Consider the following 25,467-nt stretch of genomic DNA (forward strand, 5'->3'; position numbering starts at 1 on the left):
GTATGTAGATTTATCTAAAGTTGATTCAAGTCCCGAACCTTGCTTTGCTTACAGCTGGAAATATATTACAGAATATTTCAGACTTCCCAGCGTTCATCTGGTAATTGGGTTAACATCTCTGCATCGCTTCCACAGAGTGTAATCATTTAAGGAAGTTTGTTTTATTACTCATGAAATCAGCTTCTTAAAGAATATAACACAATCCTAATTAAAAGGATATTTACTTCATAACATACTTGTTGTATCCTATTCTAGTGACATTTCTGAGAAAATACTCAGTTCATAATTTTCTAGTGACATCATAGCATTATAAAAATAACCACCTGGTGAACAGAGGGTGAATTTCCTCCACTGCATGACAGTAACTTTATCAGATGGGAAATCAAATACTTAATGACTGCTCACTGAGCTTGCTGAGTACGAGTAGAGTACGCTCCTGCATGCAGACAAATAAGCACAGTAGCAATCCATCCCTTTTTCTCAATTTGTAAGCAGTGACAGTTAAGCTGAAGTTTTCATTGGATTTCTATAGTGAAATTTGATCATAATGTTAAGCCTGGTCAGAACTGCGCAAGTAACCATGAAGCTAACAGTTGATGAATCAGCATTACTTAGTTATATAATTAACTAAGTAGTATTCTGCGTACTAAGACAGTCAAGAATGTTTTTGTTTGTTTATTTTTGTTTGTTTTTCTCTGCCTTGGATCATGAATAACAGAAATATTTGCCTATTCAGATAGACACTATACTGTATTATAATGCTTCTTTTGGAGGATCAGGTTTCTTAGTGACTCTGGTCCATGTTTCCGTGACAGTGCTACGCAGATTTGTTGGCTGAACATTCATAATGCAAATCACCTGTTCTGCGACATCACAAAGATGCTGTATTAATTTGAGATTTGAAAATAAGACCTCACTTTCCAGTTCTAAGTTGACAGGAGTGGCAAAAAGTGTGGTTTTTCTTTCAGCGAGTTCTGAAATACAAAACTAGCCCATGTGGAATCAACAACCATGCCACATTCAAAGTCACTTAAATCACCTTTCTTCCTGATCATGAAGCTCACTTTGAACTTCAGAGGTCATCTTGACCGTGTACATGCCTAAATGCATGCTATATGCATCCTGGCATGTGACTGGCTAATTAGACATTTAACAACAGCTTAAATAGGTATATCTAAAAAGTGTCCAGTGAGTGTAACTAACCATACTTTTGTACACTTTACATCCTGGCTACAGTGTCACAAGTGAGATTGTTAAGTGGGTATAAAGCTCTGTCTCTGACTTAGCATTAACATATATCTGTGAGAACTGTGTATGCCTTGTTATATAATTTGTTTACATTTCTGTGTGAAAACCTTTACTGATTATTTTCCTAGAGCTTCAGTCTCTCCTACCAACAAAAACCCTGCTTGGTTAATGCTGACTTGGCCTAGAACCTTTTGCAAGATACATTCTTTATATTGAATCTTGACTCACATGTACTGTGTATTGCTATTAGATTAGCAAAGTTTGGAATCATTATATATCAAAGCTGTTTGTCACTAGACCTTCCAATAATCACATTATTAAGGTAACATGAATCCATATCATATGCTTTCCTGGCAGCTGTCTCTCACTGCAGTCCGTCTCCACCACTTTAGCGTGAATGGGTCTGAATGTCTATTAATATCTGCACAGTACACACTCAGATGGTCCTCCAGCACCGGTCTAAAGTGAGGCCAGAGACTTGGACTTCTTGGCATGCACAACATGTTTGTGCCGAACTGTTCTGTACAAGCTAAGACGGGAAAAGCGCAATAGGACACACCTATTTTACAGTAAATGTAACACAGAGCTGTCTCTGAACTTTTTTTCAACTTTATGTGGTGAAATCCTGCCTGTTGTAATCTGACATTAGCATAGGACAAGACTTAAAAAGTATTTACTATTTAGTTATGCATTTCCATCGATCTGCAGGATGTTGAATGAAGCTTTAGTTGGTCAGAAAAAACACTTAAAATAAAATATTAATTATTATATTAAACAGTTTTTAAAGGTTTAACTTCCAAAATATTTGCTGCTATTACGTTATTATTTTTAGGCTGTATTATTTTTACTTGGGTTTTATTAGCTTTGTTGATTTGGTTGAATAGTAAGCTTGTGGCTTGCTTTCACTGTGGTTTGCTTTACTATTAATATTTGAGATTTGAAAAGAATCAGTAATTGCATTTTTATCAAGTTTTTTTGTTTAAAGGAATATAATGACAAGCCCAGTGTATTCACTTTACCTAGTTCAGCACCACACTAAATTAAACATGCAACACAAACAAAAAAAACAACTTTCCATAGCATAACATTCAATTAGTCAGGCCTGTGACTGCCGCTTTCAAAATGTGATTACAGGAATAGGGGGAGAGGGAAGGAATTCTCTGAAGACACCGTGGGGGGTTGGGCGGAGGGGGGTGCGAAGCAGCCGGCAAGCTGACAGCATGTACAAGAGTGGGCTGGGCCAAACAGGAAACGATGATGTCATAGCAAAAGTGAGCGAGAGAGAAGGGGAAGGCAGAGTGGTTGGGGTGGGGGGGGAGTGGCACTGATTCAGAGATGAGCTCAGCTGCATAGGCGTGGGCTGCTCGCTCTCTCCTCCCCCTCTCAGTGCTCTCTTGCTGCCTGCTTTGGCTGCTGCCAGTGTTTTGTTATGACAGCGGGGGAAATCGCCTGCCTCAGTAGAATGAACTAGAACAGCAAAGAGGAGAGACGCCGGCTCCCGTTGACATGGTGGGAGATTTATTTTTCTGGAGCTTCTGCTGTCTCAGGCTGTGGAAAAGGGATAAGAAGGTGAGCCTATTCGCTGCTACTGATGCTGATGCTGACACTCTGGGTGTCTTCTGATTGATTTATAGTATTCATGAGCCGGCGGGGAGGCAGCGAAGCAGGTCTCTAAGCTGGTTCAGATAGTTTGCCGGTTGCTTCTGCACAGTCTTGTTCCAGCATGCCTCTTTAATGTTAAAGCCAGAGCATGAAATATGGTGTGTTTTGTGTGTCCCTTTAAACTGGGTCAGTGTATTGCTTTTTCTAATTACAGATATGCGTCTTTTTTTCTGCTCCATGTCATGAAAATGTGATGAGCCATGGCACACATGCTATTTTTAGGATGCGTTCTTCCTCACATAAAAGTGCTAGCACATTCAAAAAGATTATTTTTAAAAATCACTGTCAGGACATTTTCATTTATTTATTTATTTTTTATGAAAGTGGATTTGAGACTTGCAGAAAGAGAGGGAGGGGGGCTGACAGGATGAATAGCAGCTTTCCAAAGCGGAGGCCAGGGTATGCTGTGGCACTGTACGGTTTGTGACGGTAGGGGGTTTCCATTCAGACAGCATCAATGTGACCCACTGTCTTGCTGTCAGCCTTTCAGTCTAATTATGTTTGCTTAAATGATGTGTACTGTAGCTTCATCATCTTTTTACTTGATTTCTGTTTAGCCAGCTTTGATTGCAGTTTTGTGCAGCATCTTGACCATACTCTGTGTGTTAAAGCTTTAGGAAATCCCTTTGACAGATTTTAGTATTTGACCCAGTTGTAGCTCAATCTCAGTGCAGCAAATCAGGTATCAGATACACATGCTCTTCTGACTATTCCCCCACATGATGTCATTTTTTTTAAACACAGCTATTAAAATTTTGTTTTGCTTTCAGTGAACTCAGTCACATATGGACTGTGTATTTCTGTTTAGCTCATGCAGGATGCCTCAGAGGAAAGTTCATTACATCAAGGACGGGTTTAAGCAAAGCCAGATCTCCTATAATCCTGTGAGTCCATTCAGAGTCACCCTTTGCATTGTTGATATGAGGTCATTCTTTCACATTTTGCAAGAGTGTTGTTAAGTCAGAGGATCCAACCGGTGCTCCTAACTGCAGGGGTTCAGTTTCAGAATGGGTGCACCTTTATTCATGTTTGGTGTGTATGCCTAGAAAATTTGTACAAATAGTCAATGGTTTGGATATGCAGACCTGCAAGCGCCTAGTGATGTTATCCTTTGACTGTGTTCCTGTGGTGTCCCAGAGGCATCAGATTTCCACTAATGTATTCCTTAAATAGATAAGTTAAAAAACAATGTATTCAAATATATTCAAGTTTTTTCTCATTAAACATCTCACATTTACTTTGCTGTTAATATAGTTTCATAAAAATCATTATGTCTTCACTTTAGACGTGAGATCAGTGTGTCAACTTCCCAGTGCTTTGGCCCTGCTGTTTTCTAGAAAGTTCTTCACGTCTGCGATCAGACATGTGGCATCTGTTTGTGGTCCTTTGTATTCACTGCTGTATAAGGCTTTGTATAAGGCTTTCATTAGTAAACATAATCAGTGAGGAAAATGTGAAATGATGTGATGGAAATGGAAAAATGTCACAAAGAAGATATGAAAGATCTTGAAGCAAAACCGGAGCAAAACAAGAACTAAATGATTTGGGTTGGAACATGACGTATGAAATAGAAATGAGAGACTGTCAACTGTAAAAACGTGTCTTTGAAATTTTATATAAGGAACTGCCACCACTGGTCTGCCTTAGTTTTTTCAGCCCATGTGTTTGTAACATAATCTACATGCTAATTATAACTGTATTTACTCAGACCTCAGTGTTGTTGTTTTATCTGTCACTGAGAGTATTACACTGTTGTAAATTCCTAAAAAACAACCTCCAAGGGTCACTTCACATTCCACAGCCACTCTAAGGTTGCACTTATAAATCATTGAAAAACAAACAAAGTTTGAAGGCTGCATTAACCTAAAAGTGTCTGTGGGTGACGGTCACACGTTGGTGGTAATGAGGTAACACTCGAAACTACTTAGAAAATTTTCTTCCCCATTACCTCATCAGTACTTCTTCACCAGAAAAACCCCGCAGACTGCAACCACTTAATAACGTGGTGATAATGTATGCTAAACTGTTTAAGGAGTGAGCTCTTTAAACTTGAGGGATCCTCAGTGTTTGGAGAAAATTCAGATAATAGGATTTTTAAAAAAAAACTAAAGTACTGATGTGTCAGACAGTAGATACTTTTATCTACATATAGTGTGATATAGTAAAAACAAGATGATGAGGTCATTGTGAAGAAACTTTCCAGCAATGACTTTCACAATTTAACATGAAGACTCTCCTTGATTCTGTTTCACACGCTGATGATGAAATTCTGCTACTAAATTAAAGGCTTCTCTCCAAACATGACTTTTGTTAGATTCACTTGTATGAGCTCTTCTAACATTTAGCCTATGTGTTGTAAGATTTACCCAGCTTTGTTAAAACTTGTTTCAAGTGCCCAGTTCCCCAGACATGGATTAGCCAGAACCACAAACTTTTTTTTTTCTTTCTTTTTTCTTTTTTTACCTGGGATTAGGCTTAATCCACATCTTGGAAAGAAGCTAAAAAATAGTTTTGATGTATAGATGAGTCATTCAATTCAATTCAAGTCATTTGAATTAAATTCTGTGTTATTTATATGCCGCTTAATCACAACAACAGCGGCCTCAAGGTGCTTTATAATGTCTACAGTAATAGAGAGAAAACGTCAACAATCGAACAACCCCTATGAGCAAACACTTGGTGACGGTGTAAAGCAAAAACTCTGTTTTAACAGGAAGAAAACCAGGTTAAGGGAAAGAGAAGCCATCTGCCGTGATCGGACACAAGGTAGACTGTAGAAGAGAACCAGCGTTTAATAACTCTTATGATTAGACTTAGTAACAAATAATGTACCAACTATTTGGCAAGTGTAGCTGTTGTGTAGCTAACTTCTATCAGTTTGCTGAATATTAAACTGATTGAGAAGATTAAATAAACTAATTTCAAGTTACAGTGCACTAGGCTGTTAATGACACCAAACAAACCAACTTCCTTCATGAATGTTATATATAGAATTACATATATATATGTAGAAGAAATTAGCATTAAAACTGCACTTTTAGTAAACTCCACACTCTTTAAAAACATCATTAGTATAAACATTTGAGCACAGAAGCTACAAAGACCTCAACTGTTCTTTAGCTTCATTTCTCTCTGTCATCCCATGAACATGGCGCACGTGGCAGCAGAGTAACGGCAGCTTGACCCGGTTACTCCTGGACCCCGTGGACCCACTTCCTCTCCCCCCCAGGCAGACATGTGTTCTCTGTTTGGTTTGTGTTCACTCGAAGAGGACACGAGGCTAACGCACACCATCGCACACACTCTTGAGCATGACTATGAGCTAATGCAGACTCGACACACACCCACAGACCTTATGTCAGGATAGGATGTGGAACCAGTGGTGTATTAATGCATTTGGTGTTTCTCAAACCTTTTTTTTTCTTTTTCTTTTTTCCATTGAGTGATTTCGTATTTCATCTTTTGTCCTTTATTTTTAATCACTCAGTCCACAGTTTAGAGGGAGACGACGTCCTAAGTGTGAAGGGAGCAGCTGTCGCCTGTCACATGCGGGTTTAAAGAGGGTGTGTGTGTCTGTTGTGTCTGCATAGCAAGCAAATGGCCGCCACAGAGTCAGGGCGTGCAGAGCCACACGTCCGTTTCATCTCCGTCCAGCTGTCCTCTCTTCCTGTCTGCTTAATTTATTTGCAGGGCTGCACCTAAGAGAAATCTACACCTAAGAGAAAATGTGGCGCTAAAAATAATCGGGCAGCTTTTGTGTTTAACTTTACAATGATCTCCCATTCTCACAGCACTTGCTGCTTTAGGTTGTGCTTACATGTCCTTTCGAAGTCACGGTGTAATTTTTATGGCTCCTCTTTTTGTGACTGCTTAGTTGACGAATAAAGAAATTAAGCTGGTCGATTAACCTCGCAGCTGCCTCGTTCCCTGTGTCCATTACAGAGCCTATTTTCTATTTTCTCCTCTTTTGTTCTTAGGATACAAGTTGACTCTTATTCTCCTGTTAGTGTCAGACTCTAACTTTTGTTGTTTTTAACTTCAAAAGCAGAAACTGAAATATTTAACATACAAATAAGTCAGGATGGGAGCATATTTTATTGCTGTGTAGCTGGAAGGAGCTGAATTACTTTAAAAAGCCATAAATTAATTGCGGGGTCTCCCTTGCTGCAGCCCAAGGCCTCGACATGTGTTTACTTGTTTGTGTGTCTTCACTGCTGTTTTCCCAGGAGGGAGGAGTAGTCGACATATGGCTGTAGACGGAGGTTTTCATTGATTCTTTGATCTTCACTTTTCCCCTCTCTGTTTTTAGGTTTACTACCATTTAAAAGTAGTTCTGCTTAGAGGCTGATTCAGGTTTGCAGCCATGAGTCCTTTTTATAATGACCTGAATCATATGCAGTATTGCAGGGGCACAGTCAATGTTAATATTTCATCAGGTATTCTGGTGATTATTTCTCCACTAGTTTATCAGAAAGTTAAATAACGGAACAGCTGAATGAGTAAATTCTGTTTGCATGTGATTGATTATTCTTTGTCCAGCTCTCCTCCACGCGTTGCCCCTTCTTAGTCCTCCTGTATCTCATTAGCATTGTAAATCAGTGCAGTTGAGGAGTGCTGTCAAGGGGTCCACTCCCTCCAAAAATTTCTGCCACTAAAAGCAAAAAATGGACTAACAAGCACAGCCTCTGGGGATCAAATGGCTCTCATGGGCTTGACCTTAGGTACTTAATTTCATGTCTCATGTTTAATCATTAAGCCTTTGAGTGGGTGGGTCGTTTGCATGGACAGGCGCCACATTACCTGAAGGAGTCGATAATAATACATCGAAGGCTACTTAATCAATTATTTTAGTCGATGAGTGTCGCAACAAGCAAGGACAGGGAGCGGCATTAAAAGTGGGGTGTTGATGCTTGATTTTTCTGGTCATTTTAGTGGTCTCTGGTCTGAGGAACACCCAGAGCTTCACCCTCAGAGCTGCCAGTATGAATTATCGGCTGGTCTGTTTTCTTTATTGGCCATAACTCAATTCTCTCTCTTGTTTGCAAAACTACCCCGAGCTCTGGAGGGCATCTGGCAGCAGCAAACTCGATGCTTGTGCATGAGACTAATGATTACCCTCAATCACCAGACCTCGCCCTTATTTCCAGAGACAGCCTCGTGTTGCTTGTTGCTCAAAAGCCCTGAAATATTGCTACATTTTTCGTCGTTAGATAGGAGAAAAATCTATTTAACATCAGACTCCACCACTCTGTTTACATGTTCATTTATGTATTTGTGTGTATGTGTGTTTTTTAACAGGTCGCAGGGGAACAGAAATATCACCCAGAATGCTTCACGTGTCTGAACTGCCGATCGTTCATCGGTGATGGAGACACATACGCTCTGGTGGAGAGATCTAAACTGTACTGGTGAGCATCCGTCACTGTAAAGTTTAAAAGAAAAAAAGCTGAGGCGCTTGCTTTATGTGTCACATCCATCATAGCCTGTGAAACTAGTACGCGTGATCTTTCCCCAGTTTCATCCTCTGCCATAAGCTAATCCGCTCAGAATCCCTAGGAGAGCACGAAAGTGTGCCATAAGCTGCTGTTGATTGACAAAATCTCAAAATTATTTCGCTTATTTCTGGCTTCAAAGGGCTTTTTGTTAACATTATGACAAACTGGTGACAACTGGCAGAAGACATGCTCATATCTGAGTGTGGTTTAAGCATGAAACCAGTGATAAAACCATTAAACTGGGAGAAGAATGCTTTTATTATCATATAAACAGAAGCTGCAGTTTGAACATCATATTGTTAGTTGCTAGCTTCCAATAGCTCCAGGGTTGCTTTAATGTTCTTGTCACAAGTTTCAGACTGTATCTATCAAAGAATATCATGAGAGAGGCGGCTAATTGTATTCTGCAGCAACATAATGACATCGCAGTGTCCATAAAGACTTAGATTCGACAAGAACAGTGAGTCTGGGGTTACATGAGAGACAGAAGACACTGAGACAGCCTAAATCTACAGAACTATGGTACCTCCCCCACAATACCTTTGAATTACTCACCTTGAGAGCTGGTGTTTTCTCAGATCATTACATTCAATCTCAGGCTGAGAGAGTCGCATGTTGCTGACTGACATGACACAGAAAGGATATCAGCAACAGCTTTACATTTTGGCTGTCCTTGTTTGTCATCACCTCATAGGTTATTAGTCACTTCATAACATTCTGACTTATCAAAGGTCAACCTGACTCAAAACAATGAGTGTACAGTGTTGTCTTGGCTGAGCTGAAGCAACATGTGACACTGTGAAAATTATTGTAATGAGAAGTTGATTTTTCATACAAACCTCACGAGTATTCCTATTATCTGTTTTATTACCGCTGTTCTCATTTTTAGAAAAAAATAATAAATAAAAAAAAATTCTATTTTTAATCTCTACTTCTGTTCCTCTCTGGCTCCAGTGGTCACTGCTACTACCAGACCATCGTGACCCCGGTGTCGCTACCGGACTCGCCATGCTCACGGATCCCTCACACGGTCACACTGGTGTCCATCCCGGCCTCCGCTGATGGCAACAACGGACGCAAAGGGCGCGGTTTCTCCGTGGCAATTGACCAGCCGCTAAGCCCGACCAACGGCTACAGTCCCGAACATGGACACACCGTCAGAGTCTCCCAGTGAGCCACGTTTTTGTTTTGTGGATAAAATGAATATCGTGTTTCAGGTTGTGGAATGTAGAGCAAGTGGAAAATGAAGAGGAAAGGGGGAATGAGTTAAGAGATGCAGCATTAGGGAAGGTTAATGGTGGAGGACAAAGGATAAAGGAGGGGGATTTATAAATGGAAGCCAGAGTGATAGATGAGATTCATTTAAAATGTATAATAGAGTGGAAGGATAGTCACTGTTATTCAAATGAGCTCAGACTTATCTGCTCTCTGGACAATACTAAAAGAAAAATGTCCCCTGTGTGTACAAAGGTGTTTAAGGAGATTTCTTTTTGTTTCCAGGGTGGATGCCGACTGCATCAGCCCAGATGTGAAAAATTCCATTCACGTTGGAGACCGGATCTTAGAAATTAATGGGACACCCATTCACAACGTTCCTCTGGATGAGGTATTCATCACTATTTTTATGTGTTTGCTGCTAAAAGATGATGCTTTAGTTTCACTCAGGCGGTTCTCTGTGTTCCTATTGTTTTGGAGGAAAATGGGATGATATCCATCTTCAGCTTTTGAGGATTTCCAGTGGCAAGATGAGACTTAATAATATAACCAGCTGTTTAAATAAATAAATGTTTCAGTAAATTCATAAGGGAAGTTACTGAAACATGAGTGCTTCATCTAACCCTGAACTTATAAGCAAATACAACCAGAGCACTTCAATGAGCAGATATATCCTTTTAAGTTATGAAATGCATTAGTGCCGTTCACTTTTTGATCTGACCATTCTGTCTGATCTGTCTCTTCTTCTCCAGATTGACCTGCTGATCCAGGAAACGAGCCGGCTGCTGCAGCTCACCATCGAACACGACCCTCACAGCCAGTCGGGACAGGAGGGAGGCTCCTCAGAGGCTGAGGACCAGGTGGACGGTCCGTTGTCCACCCCACTGTCAGAAGGGCCCAGCCCCATCCTACCCATCACCCAGCCCCCCAATCCAGACATCAGCAACCTGAAATCCCGCATCATCACGTAAGACATCAATGCAGCAGCTAATATACTTTTATCACAGTTTGCTACAAAGAGTAAATGTATGTTCTCATCTTCCCATTAATAAAGTGTGAACACCTTCCTTCATGAAAAGGTTGATTTCTTTGTTTTCCTCTCTTTTAGGCGAAGTTACAGCACTGATAAGTCGCCTGGATCCAGCAATGCCGCGTCACCAATCTCCCAGAGGAAGGACATCAATCGGTCTGAGTCACTTCGGGTCGTCTCAAACCGGACTCACCGTATCTTCCGCCCATCTGACCTCATCCACGGAGAAGTGCTGGGGAAGGGATGCTTTGGACAAGCCATAAAGGTAGATTTGAGTTGGCAGAGACTCCTTAGACTCATTAGTTGCATGCTACATTTACAATGTAGCATGCAACGAGTCATACTGAAAAAAATCCAGAAGGGGGAAGCATTGAGATGAAAGAAGTGTATAGTGGGAGGCGGATGGAATGACTGGGGATTTATCACATCAGGGAATTTTTCTTTTTTAAGTTTTGTCTCTTAACATTGCTTCAGTCAGTGTTGCTTAACTTGATTTGTGCATTGTGTCTTGTTAAAGGTGACACACAGAGAGACGGGTGAGGTGATGGTGATGAAAGAGCTGATCCGCTTTGATGACGAGACTCAAAAAACATTCCTCAAAGAGGTGAGTGGAGACAGACAATCTCAGAGACTTCAGACTGTGAATGAAACATAACACAGAGCAGCTTGTGCACAAAAGTTATTGTTGTTTTTTCTTCTATAAGCAAAAGCTAAAGATTGTAGTTAAAGTGAGCCATTCCTGAATGTGGGAAAGGGGTAAATGAAAAAGGCAGACGTCTCACACCTGAAGAGAAAATGAAATTAAAAAGGCATAAACTCCCCTTTGAAATAATATCAGTTCACTATGCTCACATAGTCCTGTCTCCCAAAAATGATGGCTGGGCAGATTTTATTTTACCGCCCACATTAAACTTTATCTCTCTGCCGACCTCCCTAAAGAGAGCCGATAGCAGAGGATGACTCAGGTTCAGATTTCTGTGAGGCTTTTTGGGGTTTGAGGATCTGAATCACTCCTCGTGTTCCTGTTTGCCGCTAGATTAGCCTCATTCATCCAGTTAACTGCCTCCTAAATGGGATGTTTGAAGCTCATAAAAATGGTTCCACTTTAGTTGTGGATGTTTATGAGTGGGTATTTAGCTTTATTATTGGGTTGAAACAGTGATGAGTCTTGTAATTAGAAAAGTGAGTAAAGAGATTCGCTGTAAAATGAGCCCCAATCACAGCTAAGCAATGATTATTACTCGTGCTGGCTGCTTGTTTGTAGGTGGCCCAAGTCTTAAATTACTGAGTCTCGTGTAATCCTCATTGGTGAAGATTAGAAAAGAAGGAGGCAAACATTTCAGATGTCATGTGTAACAGTGGCATGCTGCCTCCTCCATGTGACTTTAGTTTTACCAGTAGTGTAGTCACATTTGTAAAGTAGAAGAAGTAACTGCAAAAATATTAACACTGACTGTCATAATTTGTTCAGGTGATAGTTTTGTACTGTGAATATTTAAGATCCCTTACAGCTGCTGTGGACTTTTCCCAGAGATGTTACAACAGTGTGTGAAAATAAATAAATAATTATTTGTGTCTTTAAGGTGAAAGTCATGCGATGCCTGGATCACCCCAATGTGCTCAAGTTCATCGGAGTCCTCTACAAAGACAAGAGACTCAACTTCATCGCAGAGTACATCAAAGGAGGCACTTTGCGGGAAATCATCAAGAAAATGGTAAACAAATGGGGGGCTGTGTGTTTCCTATATGGAATTCCAATGCATGGACTAGCATGGTTATTATTAATAATGATAATAATAAAAATAAAGAAGTAATGATTCATCACTTTATACCAGTATGTTACATTAAGTTGTGTGTTTTGGTTTTTCCTATAGGACTCAAACTATCCCTGGAACCAGCGGGTCAGTTTTGCTAAGGACATCGCTGCTGGCATGGTGAGTGTATATACTGTTAATACACTCTGGAAAACAAACCAAGATTTTTCTGCATGGAGAAAGTGGTTTAGATCATTATTATTGTTTTGCCACTGCATACACAAAAACACAGAACACGACACAAGTGAAGATGGTGCGGTTGTATTGTCAATAACAAAACATAACCAAGATCATAACCTTATAAATAAAAATCAAATCCTGTTGAGCCAAGAGAAAAGTAGAGATCAGTGGTTGTGAGAGATAACCACCGCCTCCTGTTAGATGCACTCTGAATATCTGCTGTACACATACTTTTTGCTTTAGTCTTGCTGTTGTCTCCCTCTAGTGGTCATGTTTGTGAGCTACAACACTTGTGAGGCACTTTTCTTACTATAAAGGTTAAATCAGAGCATAAATTCCTGCAGGATAAGAACACAGGTTCTCTGGATTTCCCCCCAGATAGCTGTACAATGATGCATGTCAAGCATGACTGTGTTATTGTATATTCAGCAAGAGCTTTTGAGATAAACCCAGACAGTATTGTTCGACTTGGCAGTGTTCTACTTACAGATTATCAAAAGACTGTTTATTTATTTTTATTCTTCCTGCCTTTCCTTCCTCTCCTATCTGTCTGTCTGTCTGTCATTCAGGCATATCTGCACTCCATGAACATTATTCACCGGGACCTGAACTCTCACAACTGTCTAGTCCGAGAGGTAAGAACTTGTCTTCCTGTACACTTTTGTGTTTGTGCCGACATACCTCTGCACATACAGCATGTTTTCTTTAAGGATTTAGGACGGCTCACCTGCCATTCGCTCATACAAAAACAAAAAAGGCCTTTGTTCGCAGTTGCTATGGGAGACTAAGACGACTTAAAAAACACTCCACACAAGAAGCTTAAAGCAGAAACATTCAGCTTGCCGGACCTAAACAAGGGGAGTGCTGAACACGTGTCACATGACAACAAAATGTTTGCCTGACAGCCTGGAGATTAATTTTAAGCTCACTAGAGAAGCTTAAACCTGATTCACCACAGATATATCCCTGAACACTATGTCTGTCTTTTTTTCAGAAGTGATGATGTTGATAGTGAAAAGAGTGAATCCAGAACTAGTAACTAGCAGGTTGATGCTTTTTTCAGACAGTGTTTCCCTCAAGCTGTAAAGCGAATGAACTAAATATGCCCATTTCCTTTATGAAAAGAGAACAAGTCATTAAACCTGTCAGCCTGTGGTACTCACACACAAGCTGTCCCCTGCTCCCAGCAAGTGATTTCATTGCATCTGACATCATTTTATATTGTGAATTTCATTAATGTGAATACTTTGTGTAGTAAAAATCACATTTAGTGACTTTTGGTGAGTATGCTTGTTGCATAAAAATAAAATGTTTTGGCATATTTCACTTTAAAGAACAACACAGTGGTGGTGGCAGACTTCGGGTTGGCTCGACTCATGGTGGACGACAAGAACGGGGAAAAGCTGACGCAGGGAAAGCTGTCTGGCCTCAAGAGGCCCGACCGCCGGAAGAGATACACGGTGGTGGGAAACCCCTACTGGATGGCTCCAGAGATGATCCATGGTATGAACTACAGGAAGTGATCCATGTCCTTGCTTACCTGTGCTAATCACAAATATTTTTTTGAGTATGAGATCACCAAAATCTTAACATTAGTCTAATTTTGTCTTTTTCCATCGCAGGGAAGAGCTACGATGAGAGAGTAGACATCTTTTCCTTTGGTATCATGCTCTGTGAGGTAAGCTATCCATCAGCTGCTCTGGATATTTTGGATTCCTGAAGTTATATTTTTTTCATGAATAAACCCAGAGATCTCAAATGTCTTCAGGGCCTCCAGATGATAAAACCAGTCTAAGGTGTTATTCTGTAATTAGAGGAAAAAGTTAACACTGTCAAACCTTGAATTTAGCCTCATATGAAACACACCATTACATTTTATGAGGGGAACAGTCTTCCTTCTCCCAAACTCCACATTTCTCAGAGGGGGAAAATTGCTTTCCAACTGAGCATCCAGCGCCACAGTGATGAAGGCTTGCAGCCTGGCCACACACCATCCACATAATTTGGGCTCAACAGTTTAGGAGCTCCAGTATGAGTTCTCCAGATGAACGTTATTATCCAGAGAACATTACAGGGATTAGAGGGCAGGAAAGCAAAGAAGTCTTCATGTGGCTGCTGACGGGCACACAAATGATAGTTGTGGTCTCCTGGCACCATGAGCTTCTGTTTGGAGGGTTTGCTGGTTTTCAGCTGGAGGGCTGACCAAGACTGGGGGAGACTTCTGACACTTCGATCTTTAACTCTTTTTGCTCTTTCTTGCTCTTTTCAGATCATTGGCAGGGTGAATGCTGACCCCGACTACCTCCCCAGAGCAACGGACTTTGGACTGAACATCTCGGGTTTCCTGGAGCACTACTGTCCCACCAACTGTCCCCGCGCCTTCTTCCCCATGGCTGCTGTGTGCTGTGACCTCGATGCAGACAAACGGTCAGACACCGAATTCATTTTGACATGTAACCTAAAGGGACAGTTCACCAAGAGTTGGATTATCACAGGAGCCAGCTTTTTATTTAAAGATTTTTTTCTCATACTAACCAACTAAAAAAAAATATTTTCTCGATCCTTTGAAACTGGCCTAAACTTCCAATTCTAACAACTTTGGTTACTTCAGCACATTAAAAGGATTAAACAAGCATAAATCCTTCACTGTGTTGTATGACTAACTCAAGTAAACGCCCGTCAGGTACCTGGATTTTTCAATTCTGAGCAAGAAAATCAAGTTTTATTGTGTTTTGAGGTGAACTGTCCCTTTAATTTATAACAAAAGAACTTGATAAATACAAATAAATAGGAGAGGTTTACAAACTGTGGTGTCCGTCTGCTTTCTTAATACACAGGCCTGCTTTCTCGAAACTGGAGGAGTGGCTGGAGAACCTAAAGATGCACTTGGACATCGGTCTGCCCCTGATGTCCGAAGTGGATCAGCTGCACAAGGCCTTCTGGGAGCACCACAGCATAACACGTCCTGAGAACGGCCTGCACACCCACCCCGAGCAGCCAGAGTAGGCCCGAGCACAACAGGGACAAGTGGGACGTTATCAGTAACCCCCACAGGGGTGGCGACCACCTTGCCTGGATTGGCGCAGTGGGCGGAGGAGTCATGTAAATACCCCTCCGTGTTTGCGGGAGCAGACTGGCTCAGGCTCAGTAAATAGACTCAGGGGGAAAAATGTCAAACTGAGAAAGCCACCTGCGCACACATATTGACTTTCAAAGTAAAATCAAGAGACATTAATTAGAATTGCTTGATTCTGCTGCACCTGAAGCTAGAGTGGAACACGTCATATGCAATCAGACCCGACTTTCAAATCACAAATCAGCTCTTGAATCATGTAGATATAACTTTAGAGGTCATACCAGGTCAAGAATACTTGCTGTACTATTGTAGTGTGTATGTTCATGTGGAAATATAATCCCCCCGCCCCCACCCCTAAAAACAATGCATACAGCAGACCTTCACTTTAGGCATCTACAGAATATATTGTGCAGTAGGTGTTTGCAGGTTTGGTTTTGCTTTCTGTTTGGACGTCAAAGACGAGGGAGTGTGGGTGTGTGTGTATGTCTGTGTGTGTCGTTTAGAGGTTTAGATCGACTCATGAAGCAAACCCTTTCAAGCTTTAAATAGTTCACAGAAGAGCGCATGACTGTAAATAATGCTGTCAGGGCAAATCCTGGTTCTTCGTGTCCCTCTGACCTCATTTGGTCACAAACCACTAATCTTCTTGTGTTGCTGCCCCTCTCCCCTATTTCTTGTGTAGCACTGACTTTCACATGGAGGTACACACTCCCTTTTTTGGCATAGATTTGGTACGTTGTCTCTCAGTTTTAAGAGCTGTTGGCATATCTCATCCGCACCGACATTTAAACACTTAGCAGTGTACATAACCTATGACAATGTAAATGTTTTAAATATAGTAAATGTACAGACATATTTTATATACGTACGCGACATTGCCATATTTTTATTGGCCGACCAGAAATGGAGAGTAGAGGTTTGACTGCAGTTAAAAAGGCACAGCCGAAAGGTTTTTTTCTTCCCCCCCTCTTCTCTTTCTACATTTCCACCACTGTGGCAGGTTTGGGGCTTTTACTGTTTGACGTATGTGCAATCTTAATCCCTAAAACGTTATTTTAAACCCCGTAAATGTTACATTTTCGTCTTTTCTCTCTATCCGAAAAAGCAGCAGTCAACCTGCGAGCTTTTGTGTTGCCACAGATGTCCGCTGGAATAAACGTTAAAATAATACTGGATCAATCTAATTGCATCAAATGGCTTTAAACTAGCTGAAACTCTAAGACTACGTATTGTGATCAGCTCTAATTATATGTGGTTTTGAGAGCAATCAAGCAGTTCTTAAGGGTTCCCTCTTCTCTCGTGTACTGTACAGTAGTTAAGGTACTGCCTCATTACGTCAGCTGTCTGTCCCACACCTCTGTCTCTTGTTTACATGTAAACGCTGGCTGTAAATATCACTGTATTCCTTCCATTGTCTGTGTGCATCCTCAGAAATAATCTCCTTTGCACCTTCTAACATGAGACATTTATATCTGTTTGTTTGTTTTTTTATTCCTGCTGATGTTTTCACAAGCTGCATGATATTCTTGCTAGGTCTGCTCAGCTTCTGAACAGAGTTATTTTTGTCTTTATTTGAGATTTTAAAAAAAAAATTATAAAAGAAAGACAAAAAGTGTAAACAGAGTAAGCCGAGGTTTTAAAAAAAGGAAAAAACAAAACACAGCATCCCTCTCTCTCTTTTTGTTTTTAATAGCTATATACCCACTGAAATCTTTTTGTACACATTTGAGTACTTTTATTTGCACTATATAACCAAGTGGCTATTTAAAGCCACGTTTGTTAATTTTTCTCTCTTGGGCTACTTGTGATAAGGAAATAATGTCAGTTCAGGTTGAAATATGAATGCAAGACACTGATAGAGCCTTTTAACTATAAAAAATGGGATCCGGGAAATTCATCCTCTCGATAGCAAACTGTACCATGTTTGGACCGTGCTTCTGATTTATTATGAAGATGCATTTACACGGTTAAACCTTTAAATACTGTTTTTTGGCAGCAGATTCGTCAACCCCTCCTCTCATATATCTGAGGTAATATTGCTAATAGTTTCGTTTCAGCACCACTTTTTCTACCTAAATAAACCTAAAGTTTCCAAGCTTTTGCTACCGTGAGGATGAGATGTCCTGGCTCTGCCTGCTGCCTACAGACCAGTCCTTTGCGAATGATGTTCTGTGTTGTTTCTGACTGCTTGTTCCATGTATGACGCCCACAGAGGATGCAACCACTGCTGGTCTTTCTGACAATAGAGCACTTCCTCACCTTTTCATTGTACTCTTTTTGGCTCAGGGCCGTAATATTCTGGAGCTTTTTCTTGATTCAGTTAATCCAACAGCTTTGCAGAAAACCGCTCCTGAGAAAACATGTAAAATATGTCAGTATGTACGCTCGTAACACAAATGCGCTTCTGTAAAGTGAGCTCCTCCCAGTTTATGTGTTCGTCCGTGGGCACATTTTCTTTCTCCATCCCTGTCTGAGCCATGTTGAGCATGTTAGGCGTGTCTGTGAGGAAGTGTTGATGATCGCCGAGAATGTCGCCGCAGCACTTCTTTGCAAAGGATCGTTACCTCTGAACAATGCTGTGCCTTTGTTGTAAGCTAGCCTTGCCAACGATTTGAAAACATGAACTGATTTCCCTTTTTTTAATGTATCATAAGTGCAAGCCTGATTCAAGTGGGTTGATTATCGTTGCTGAAACCACGTTGTATGAGATTTCATCTTGTTCTGTAACGTATTTATATTTTCCAGATCTCCATTGTTAGTTTTGATATTTTCATATTTCTTTTTTGTCTTATTTAATTTTTTTCTCTCTTTTTTTTTTTTTTACACAAGCTGTGAAAACAATTCTGCACTTTAATCCTGAACGTTTAGACTCTGAGGAGGCAACTTTTTTTTTTTCCATTTTGTCACAGCTACAAATAAAACTGTTGCTCCTTAAAATAAACCAGGTGTCTGTTCTTCTTACACAATACTATGCAACAGTCTGGAGGAAGCCTTTGTTTCTTTATATGTTGCGAGGAAAATGGGAAATGTTTGCAGCAGTTTAATGAAATATGCAGACATGCATAGAAATACTGTATATAAGGCAACAACAGAGATCCAAGCTTGAAAGTCAATATTTGTCTTGACCACCTTTATTCTCCAACACGGCATGAACAGGCAGCTTTCTTGTCATTTGTTTAAGCAGTCTTCAGGAATAGTTCTGGTTCCTCTGAAGTGATGTATATAAAAAATGATGTGTCACTTAAGGCTTTTGTGCAGTATTATATCTATATTCACTCTGCGATTAACCTCCTTCCACTACTGAAGCACCAGTGAGCTCTAAATATGGTTCTTCCGATGACATGTGCTTATCTCGGAGAGCAGTATCAGCACTAGCTGCAGAGAAACTGTGTGGGCAACATTAAAGTGATAAAAATAGTGCTTGTTTCAACTTGGGATGATGGAGGGAGTGAGTATTTTAAAAAAGTGTTTACAAAGCAACCACCAGATGTCACCATCTGTCTCTTATTATATCCGCTCATCATTTAGATTCATTTACAGTTAGCAGTATACACCTGTCACTACTACTGTTAAAAACAATAAACAAACACAGCATGAGTGGAAGACATGTTTGCAGCTTTTTCTTAAATTAAAGCGCACAGTTTAAAGATAATTTTATTAAATCAGAAACAGCATAGCTAAAAGCAAATATACTCTTGTAGTACTGCTGAAGTCTTATTATTTAAGCATGAATTTCAGTGTTGAGTTGTGGAGGTGCAGTTTTCAGATTCTAAAATGAGAGTATGTAAGTAAGAAATTAGTGAGAAATGCAGTTATCACAGCTTCAATGAGGTGTCACCCTCAAGTGTGTTGCTTTGTCACATCAACACTTTGCACAGATCTTCAGCTGACTCCAATCTGAGACGATACAAACTGCAGATCTTCATGTCTGAGAACCATGAAAGAGTTGAAGTTGTATCCTGCTTTATTCCCTTACTTGGAGTCACAGTTTTCATTTTTAATTATAAAGAGAAGATTCACAGTCAGATTCTTAAGTGGTCTAACGGGCTGATGAGTGTACATCAAACAGTTGCAAGGGTTGGATGTGCAGAACAAAGTTTAAAAACAGCTTTACTCCAGCAGCCATCACTCAGATGAACAAATTGTAGCCTTGTTACTTTGTGGGTTACTGAATGCTCAAAATGATTTAGTTCTTTTTTTCAGTCTTTTTGTACTATGCTTATCTGTTGTCTGCTGTGTGTTGAAACTGTGCATGTGAGGATTGATGACTCAGGATTACAGAACAAATCTACCTATGGATACAAATAAAGTAACCTGAACCTGTTTATACGTCAAAATCAATTATAGATTGGCACTAACTAATAAATACATGTATAAGCTCAAATTTTAGGCTGGTCAAACGAATGTTTCAGCCTAAGCTGGCAAAGCATCTTATGGGTGGAAACAGCATCTAGCTACTGAAAATAATAATATTTAAAATAAGTAAATTTCCCCCCAAAATTTAAGTGCAATATTTTGGTGAACATCTTGAATCAAAGCCAGATGTCTACACTTCAATCACATCATGTCAAATATTTTGCGAAACTGAACAGCGTCACCGTCATATGTTTACAATATTTTTGTTCGATTGTAGAATTTTGATAGACGGAAATTTCCCCCAAAAAAGAACTAATCACCGCCTCCTCCCTCAAAAAGAAATAATAAAGTAAAAACTAAATTAAAAAATGGAGTTTAGCTTTGTCGTTATTTGTGACGCTCCAACGTTCACACACACCTGTGTTTACCTGTCCTCCTCCGATGCTAACAGCTTCCCCGGAGTGCTGCAGTTTATTTCTCTGAGACGCACGTGACCGTTCTTCCCGACGCGCATCCACGTGCGATTGTTTTCATTCCGACGATGCTGCGGCAACCGCGGCTGCTCTCTGACGTCACCGAGCTGGCAGTCAGGAGGCGGCTCGACAGTTTGAACCGCGAACGGAGAGAGAGTGTGTGTGAGAGAGAGAGAGTGTGTATGTATGTGTGTGTAGACACGGGTTTGTCCGGTTACGGCACGCAGGCGAGTGTTTTACAGTCACTGTGTTCAGATTCGGAGAGGAAATTAAGGAAAATACCGACGAAGAAGAGGAGGGGGGAAAAGAGAAGAAGAAGGTCGCGGCCTTTGGCGCTCAGTGAAACTTTAAGATGGAAAATTCATCCAGCAACAGCCGGTTTCGGTCCGCAATGTTCAACCACGGTGAGTCCTCACATCCGACACTGAATGCGGAGATGCTCGTCTACTTTCTGAATAGGACCTACCTAAGAAAAAATAAATAAATAATCCCATGTCCTTCCTTTTAAACTGTATTATTGTTATAATTTAATCAATTAAACACACAAATCGTCACAATCTTCATCATCTCAGGTCTGTTTGGCTACAGCTCCGGGTTGTAAGCCGGTGATATAAGTGCAGGTTTTATTTTTATGGGTCTACTCAGACAGACAGGACAGGATTGAGGGTACACTTCGTCCCGCTGAATGAAAAATCCTTGGAAAGCCTGGCAGCAGCCTGAGCTCCACACGGGACGACAGCACTGTAATTCTGCAGCTAAAGACTCACCACACCGAACTATTTCTGGACTACGCAGATCTGCAGTCAGCTCCATAAATATTTGGACAGTGACACTGTGTTTTTTTGCTTTTTTGTTGTTTTGTTTTTTTTAAAAAATCTCTGTAATCTGCTGTGTTTAGCATCAAAGGATTGAAATGAGCCTTTACGAGGTGATTAAAATGGAGACATTTGGCTTTAATTCAAGAGGTTTAACAAAACTCTGGAAGGGGGGGCTATAGACATCAAGTGCAGAGTTTCCTCCCCATCCAGCTGCCTTCACTTGGCTGGTAATTAGTGTAGCTATGTGACCTGAAAGGGTTAATGCAGATAAGGACCACAGCTTCATTGTGTCATTATAAAACCAGTGTGGTGAAGTACAGAGGCAAAATGACTGTACTGGGGAGCTGGATGGAGAGCTTGGAGTGTATATTACACCATCACCATAAAACAAGAAGTTCTGGTTCAGTTTGTTGCCTCAGATCGCTTTTCACTGACACCTTTATGTTTTTCTTTCTCCTTTGGATGTTGTGGAACGGCATTCGACAGCCCAAAACCAAACATTGGTCTCCACTGTTGGGTTTTTCCAAGCCAAGATATTTGTAAAGTTTTTGTCTTTTTCAGTGGTATTTTAGAAATTTGTGGACACATTGTGTTCTCTTGACATCAAATAGATTTGGTTCCCTGTTGTAAACAGTTTGAATCTCACCTGTGTCTTATTGTGTCGGTGTGGGTACAGAGAGTAGTTTATTGGGCGCAGTGATCTTGTGATGTGAAGTACCGGAGGCTGCAGTTGAGCTGAAACATTCCCCTCATTGAAACAGCTGCCCTGTGGTGTACTGTATGCACAGAAGGGTTGTGTAATGGATACAAACATGGCGAAAAGAAAGTGGGAGGTGATGAGTGCTCTTGTGCTGAGCGTTCATGTGATATTCTTTTCGTGTATTGCTCATGTCATATGTTGCACCCAGATGATTAGAAATATGCAGTGAACCTTTTACTTTGTCAGCTCTGTGCTCAGTGTCTCTGCTCTAAGTAGTAGTAAGGTTATACTACTATGCTGATTTAAGCAATAAAACAGTCCTTTAATACACAATAAGGCCCAAATCCCTGTTGCAGGAAATGAGACTGTCCAGAGACAGATCTTCCACATCCCTGTTAAATCATTTTTGTGGAGTCTTTAGATTTCACAGCATAGTAGTAAGTTCAAATGTTAGTGTTTCCATGTCCTGCTGCTTGCTCACAAGTGTTTCAGTGTTATCTAAATTTCTTAGGTGTCATTTCTTTGCAGAACTGCTGGCATGTAATAAAATAGAACAATTAGTTTATTGTAAACATATGTAACTGGGTTTAATTAACAAATATACCAGATATACTGTATGTGCTAAATACACTTTTTCACTGTGTTTGAAAGAAGGATAAATATTTTGGGAAGAAGTCAGAGTGATGTGGGACTAAAATTATCCAAAGTGAACCCAGAGCTGTTTCTTTGTATCCAGAAAAGTATAACCATAATAAAATACCCAAGCTTTAATAGAGCTCAGTCTGTTAAATGCCAAAGATATATTACTCCTAAACCAAATGTTACACAATAGTTAAGACAGGATGCATACTAGAAGACAAATAAGGTTTGAAGGCAATTTTAAACTCTTTTAAACATTTGGGTCCCTCAGAGTTAATCATGCAGTGTTTGGTTTGTTATACATCGTAGAGGTATTGGGCCAAACCCCTTAATCTTTGAATTCCAGTGTTTCATTTAGTCCCATTGCTACTGGTGTATAAAATCCAGCACTTAGCTTCTTCCCTCCTAAATATTCCACAGTTAGCTGTAAGTGGTATTATTGCAAAGTGGAAGCATTTAGGAAGCACTGCATCTCCACCTGGCCTCAGCAACTGCAGAGCTCCCAGCCTCCTTTGGCATTAACATCAGCATGAAAACTGTGCGCTGGGAGCTTCTTAGCATGGGTTTCCATGGCTGACAGTGGGTGTTTGGGACAGGTGGCACAGTGTTCCTGAGAGAAAGCCTTGTCCTCCTGCTGTGGCTGTGCTGACAGCCTCGCTGGTGGAGGATCTCAGCATGTAGGTCAAGAGAGAGAAAATTAGGAAGTGAACCAAATAGCTTTTACACTACTGTAGTTCTGTGAGTCCATAATTAGATGTTTTCATTCCAAAATTTGCAGATATTTTTGGAGAGCTGTGAGTGTGAATGTTAAAGTTATCCGTTTGTTGTTAACCGTGCCATCATGTCACAGTAATTTGGTGCTTCTGGAATCAACACATGCTGCTCAGTTTGGTTTTAAAGAGCAGCAGCAGTAATATGCAGCTCATACATTATATATTGTCCATATGCAGGACTGACTAAACCACCTCCTGTAACATTGCTGCTCTTCCTGAAGTGGTTGTAAATGGTGGCAGAGGCTATAATGATCTTTCAGCTCCCTGACTTGTGCCTCAGTCTGCTCTGCACGCTCACAGGCAGAGATGGTCCTGAGTTTAAGCAGTGAATCAATATTTGTTATCCTGCCAGGAAGCCTTCCAGGATGGGCAGCTTGGAGTAAGGAAATTTGTTTTGCCTCTTAAGACTTGAAGGAATCGGTAAATGGCAAACCTCATGAATAATTTGGATCGTCACCTGCTCATGACTAATTACTGGAGTGGCCAAATGTTTCAAAAGTGCTAGACTTCGAGATTGGTGCCAGTTTGATGCTATTTTTATCTGAACCTTTCACCAGTACTTCTGTGTGGAAGTTGGTTTTCAAATGTTATTTTCCTTGCTTTCTGTCAAACTAAATTCCTGGCTAGCCCACTCCAACTCTGTAAACCCACCAGGAGCCTCTGCCCCAAATTATTTACATAACACAAATGTGCAGACACTGATGACTAAATTCCATCCTTTAAGCATGCGGGCTTGCAGCATCCTCACTTGAGCTTTACCACAAGCCACATGCTGATGTTGTTGCTTTTCAAACACCCATCCATCCATCCATCCATCCATCCATCCATTTATCTACGTTCAAAGTTGGAGAGGTAGGGTACAACCTGCACAGGCTTAAACACCCAACAGGATCAAAATTTTATTCATTATCCCTTGTGTGTATTTCAGTAAAAGTTGACCCATGTCACTGAAACCTTTTTAGATATCTTGGCGCCAGAAAGAAAGAAAGAGACAAAGATGTGTTTTTGTTGTTGTGGTTAAATTGTGGGATTATGATTGAATCTAAAAATGTGTCAATTCTTTTTGATCTTCAAAAGAATGCTCTACAAATATATATTGGTGTTCCATGTATTTTTGCTTACTTATTTGTTATTTTATTTATTTATTTTTTGTCGTTGAGAGTGTTGTGTTTAAAATTGTTTGAATTACTTGATTGAATATTGAGACTGTTTTGGAGCATTTTGTGTTTTCTGGTAACACTTCTTAGATAATCAGCATTTTCTTTGCATTTAAATATTCTCCTAAGTTTCAGGGTTGCTCATGATTTGTCTGTATGACTAAACATTTTGGTATTTATGTGTTTCTTCTCCTCCCCTATGTGTCCGACCTGTGTTGGATGTCATCCTCCTCCGACCAGATGATGAGGTAAGAAATCCTTTTTTGCTTAAATCCTACAACCACAGACAAAGTAGGGCGCTGATGAGGCTAGGCTTGACCTTGATTATCTCACCAAAATGAGGACATTGTTTTTTGTGGATGTCAGGGCATTTTATCCCTGCTAGCCGGAGTTATTGTTCAGTTTCAGATCAGAAGTCACTTTTCTTTTCACAAATTGCTCTCCCTCATCTTGTTTGTTTTTTGTTTTTTTGCTGTGAATACTTTGAGTGTGAAATGGTCTGGGCTTTTCACCTGGCTTCATGTGAATGGGTGTGTTCACAGAGCCCAGATTTTCTTGTTCCACATGTTCTGCAGAGTGACAGCTGAGAATCTGCTACGTGTTCCAGCTTTCTTTTTTTTTTCTTTTGTCTGTTGAAGGATGAAAGGGCGACTGTAGACACTCAAATATGTAAAGTGAAACTTGGAGTCAGCAGGTCTCATGAACCTGTGCTGCAGTTTGAGTGACTGCAGTCAAGTGTGATCAGCTTTCCAGCAACCAGATGACTGTCACCTTAGTGTCAAAACCCACCAATGCTTTTGCTTTACTCTTTTGATGTCACTGTCCAAAACC

The 25,467-nt window shown here is 40.4% G+C and overlaps 1 protein-coding gene across 4 annotated transcripts in view; it reads left to right on the plus strand.

The window, feature by feature from the left end:
• The window catches only part of limk1a (LIM domain kinase 1a), a 55,850-nt gene extending 37,189 nt beyond the window's left edge, over positions 1 to 18,661 (plus strand). For 2 of the 4 annotated variants that reach the window (XM_084950003.1, XM_084950004.1), the window contains 13 exons: positions 8,209 to 8,318; positions 9,360 to 9,575; positions 9,906 to 10,011; positions 10,373 to 10,587; positions 10,729 to 10,915; positions 11,168 to 11,254; positions 12,234 to 12,365; positions 12,525 to 12,584; positions 13,214 to 13,279; positions 13,979 to 14,147; positions 14,267 to 14,322; positions 14,914 to 15,071; positions 15,482 to 18,661. In XM_084950003.1, coding sequence (XP_084806129.1) covers positions 8,209 to 8,318; positions 9,360 to 9,575; positions 9,906 to 10,011; positions 10,373 to 10,587; positions 10,729 to 10,915; positions 11,168 to 11,254; positions 12,234 to 12,365; positions 12,525 to 12,584; positions 13,214 to 13,279; positions 13,979 to 14,147; positions 14,267 to 14,322; positions 14,914 to 15,071; positions 15,482 to 15,650 — 1,731 coding nt within the window. In that variant the 3' untranslated portion in view covers positions 15,651 to 18,661. Of the gene's footprint in view, positions 1 to 2,587; positions 2,818 to 3,718; positions 3,795 to 8,208; positions 8,319 to 9,359; positions 9,576 to 9,905; positions 10,012 to 10,372; positions 10,588 to 10,728; positions 10,916 to 11,167; positions 11,255 to 12,233; positions 12,366 to 12,524; positions 12,585 to 13,213; positions 13,280 to 13,978; positions 14,148 to 14,266; positions 14,323 to 14,913; positions 15,072 to 15,481 lie in introns of those variants that run through there. The other 2 variants (XM_084950005.1, XM_084950006.1) reach the window with 2 other exon arrangements.
• The last annotated feature ends 6,806 nt before the right edge of the window (positions 18,662 to 25,467 follow it).

This window comes from Perissodus microlepis, chromosome 14 (genome assembly GCF_051167445.1).
Source record: "Perissodus microlepis isolate ML-2025 ecotype Zambia chromosome 14, ASM5116744v1, whole genome shotgun sequence".
Classification (NCBI taxonomy): Eukaryota; Metazoa; Chordata; class Actinopteri; order Cichliformes; family Cichlidae; genus Perissodus; species Perissodus microlepis.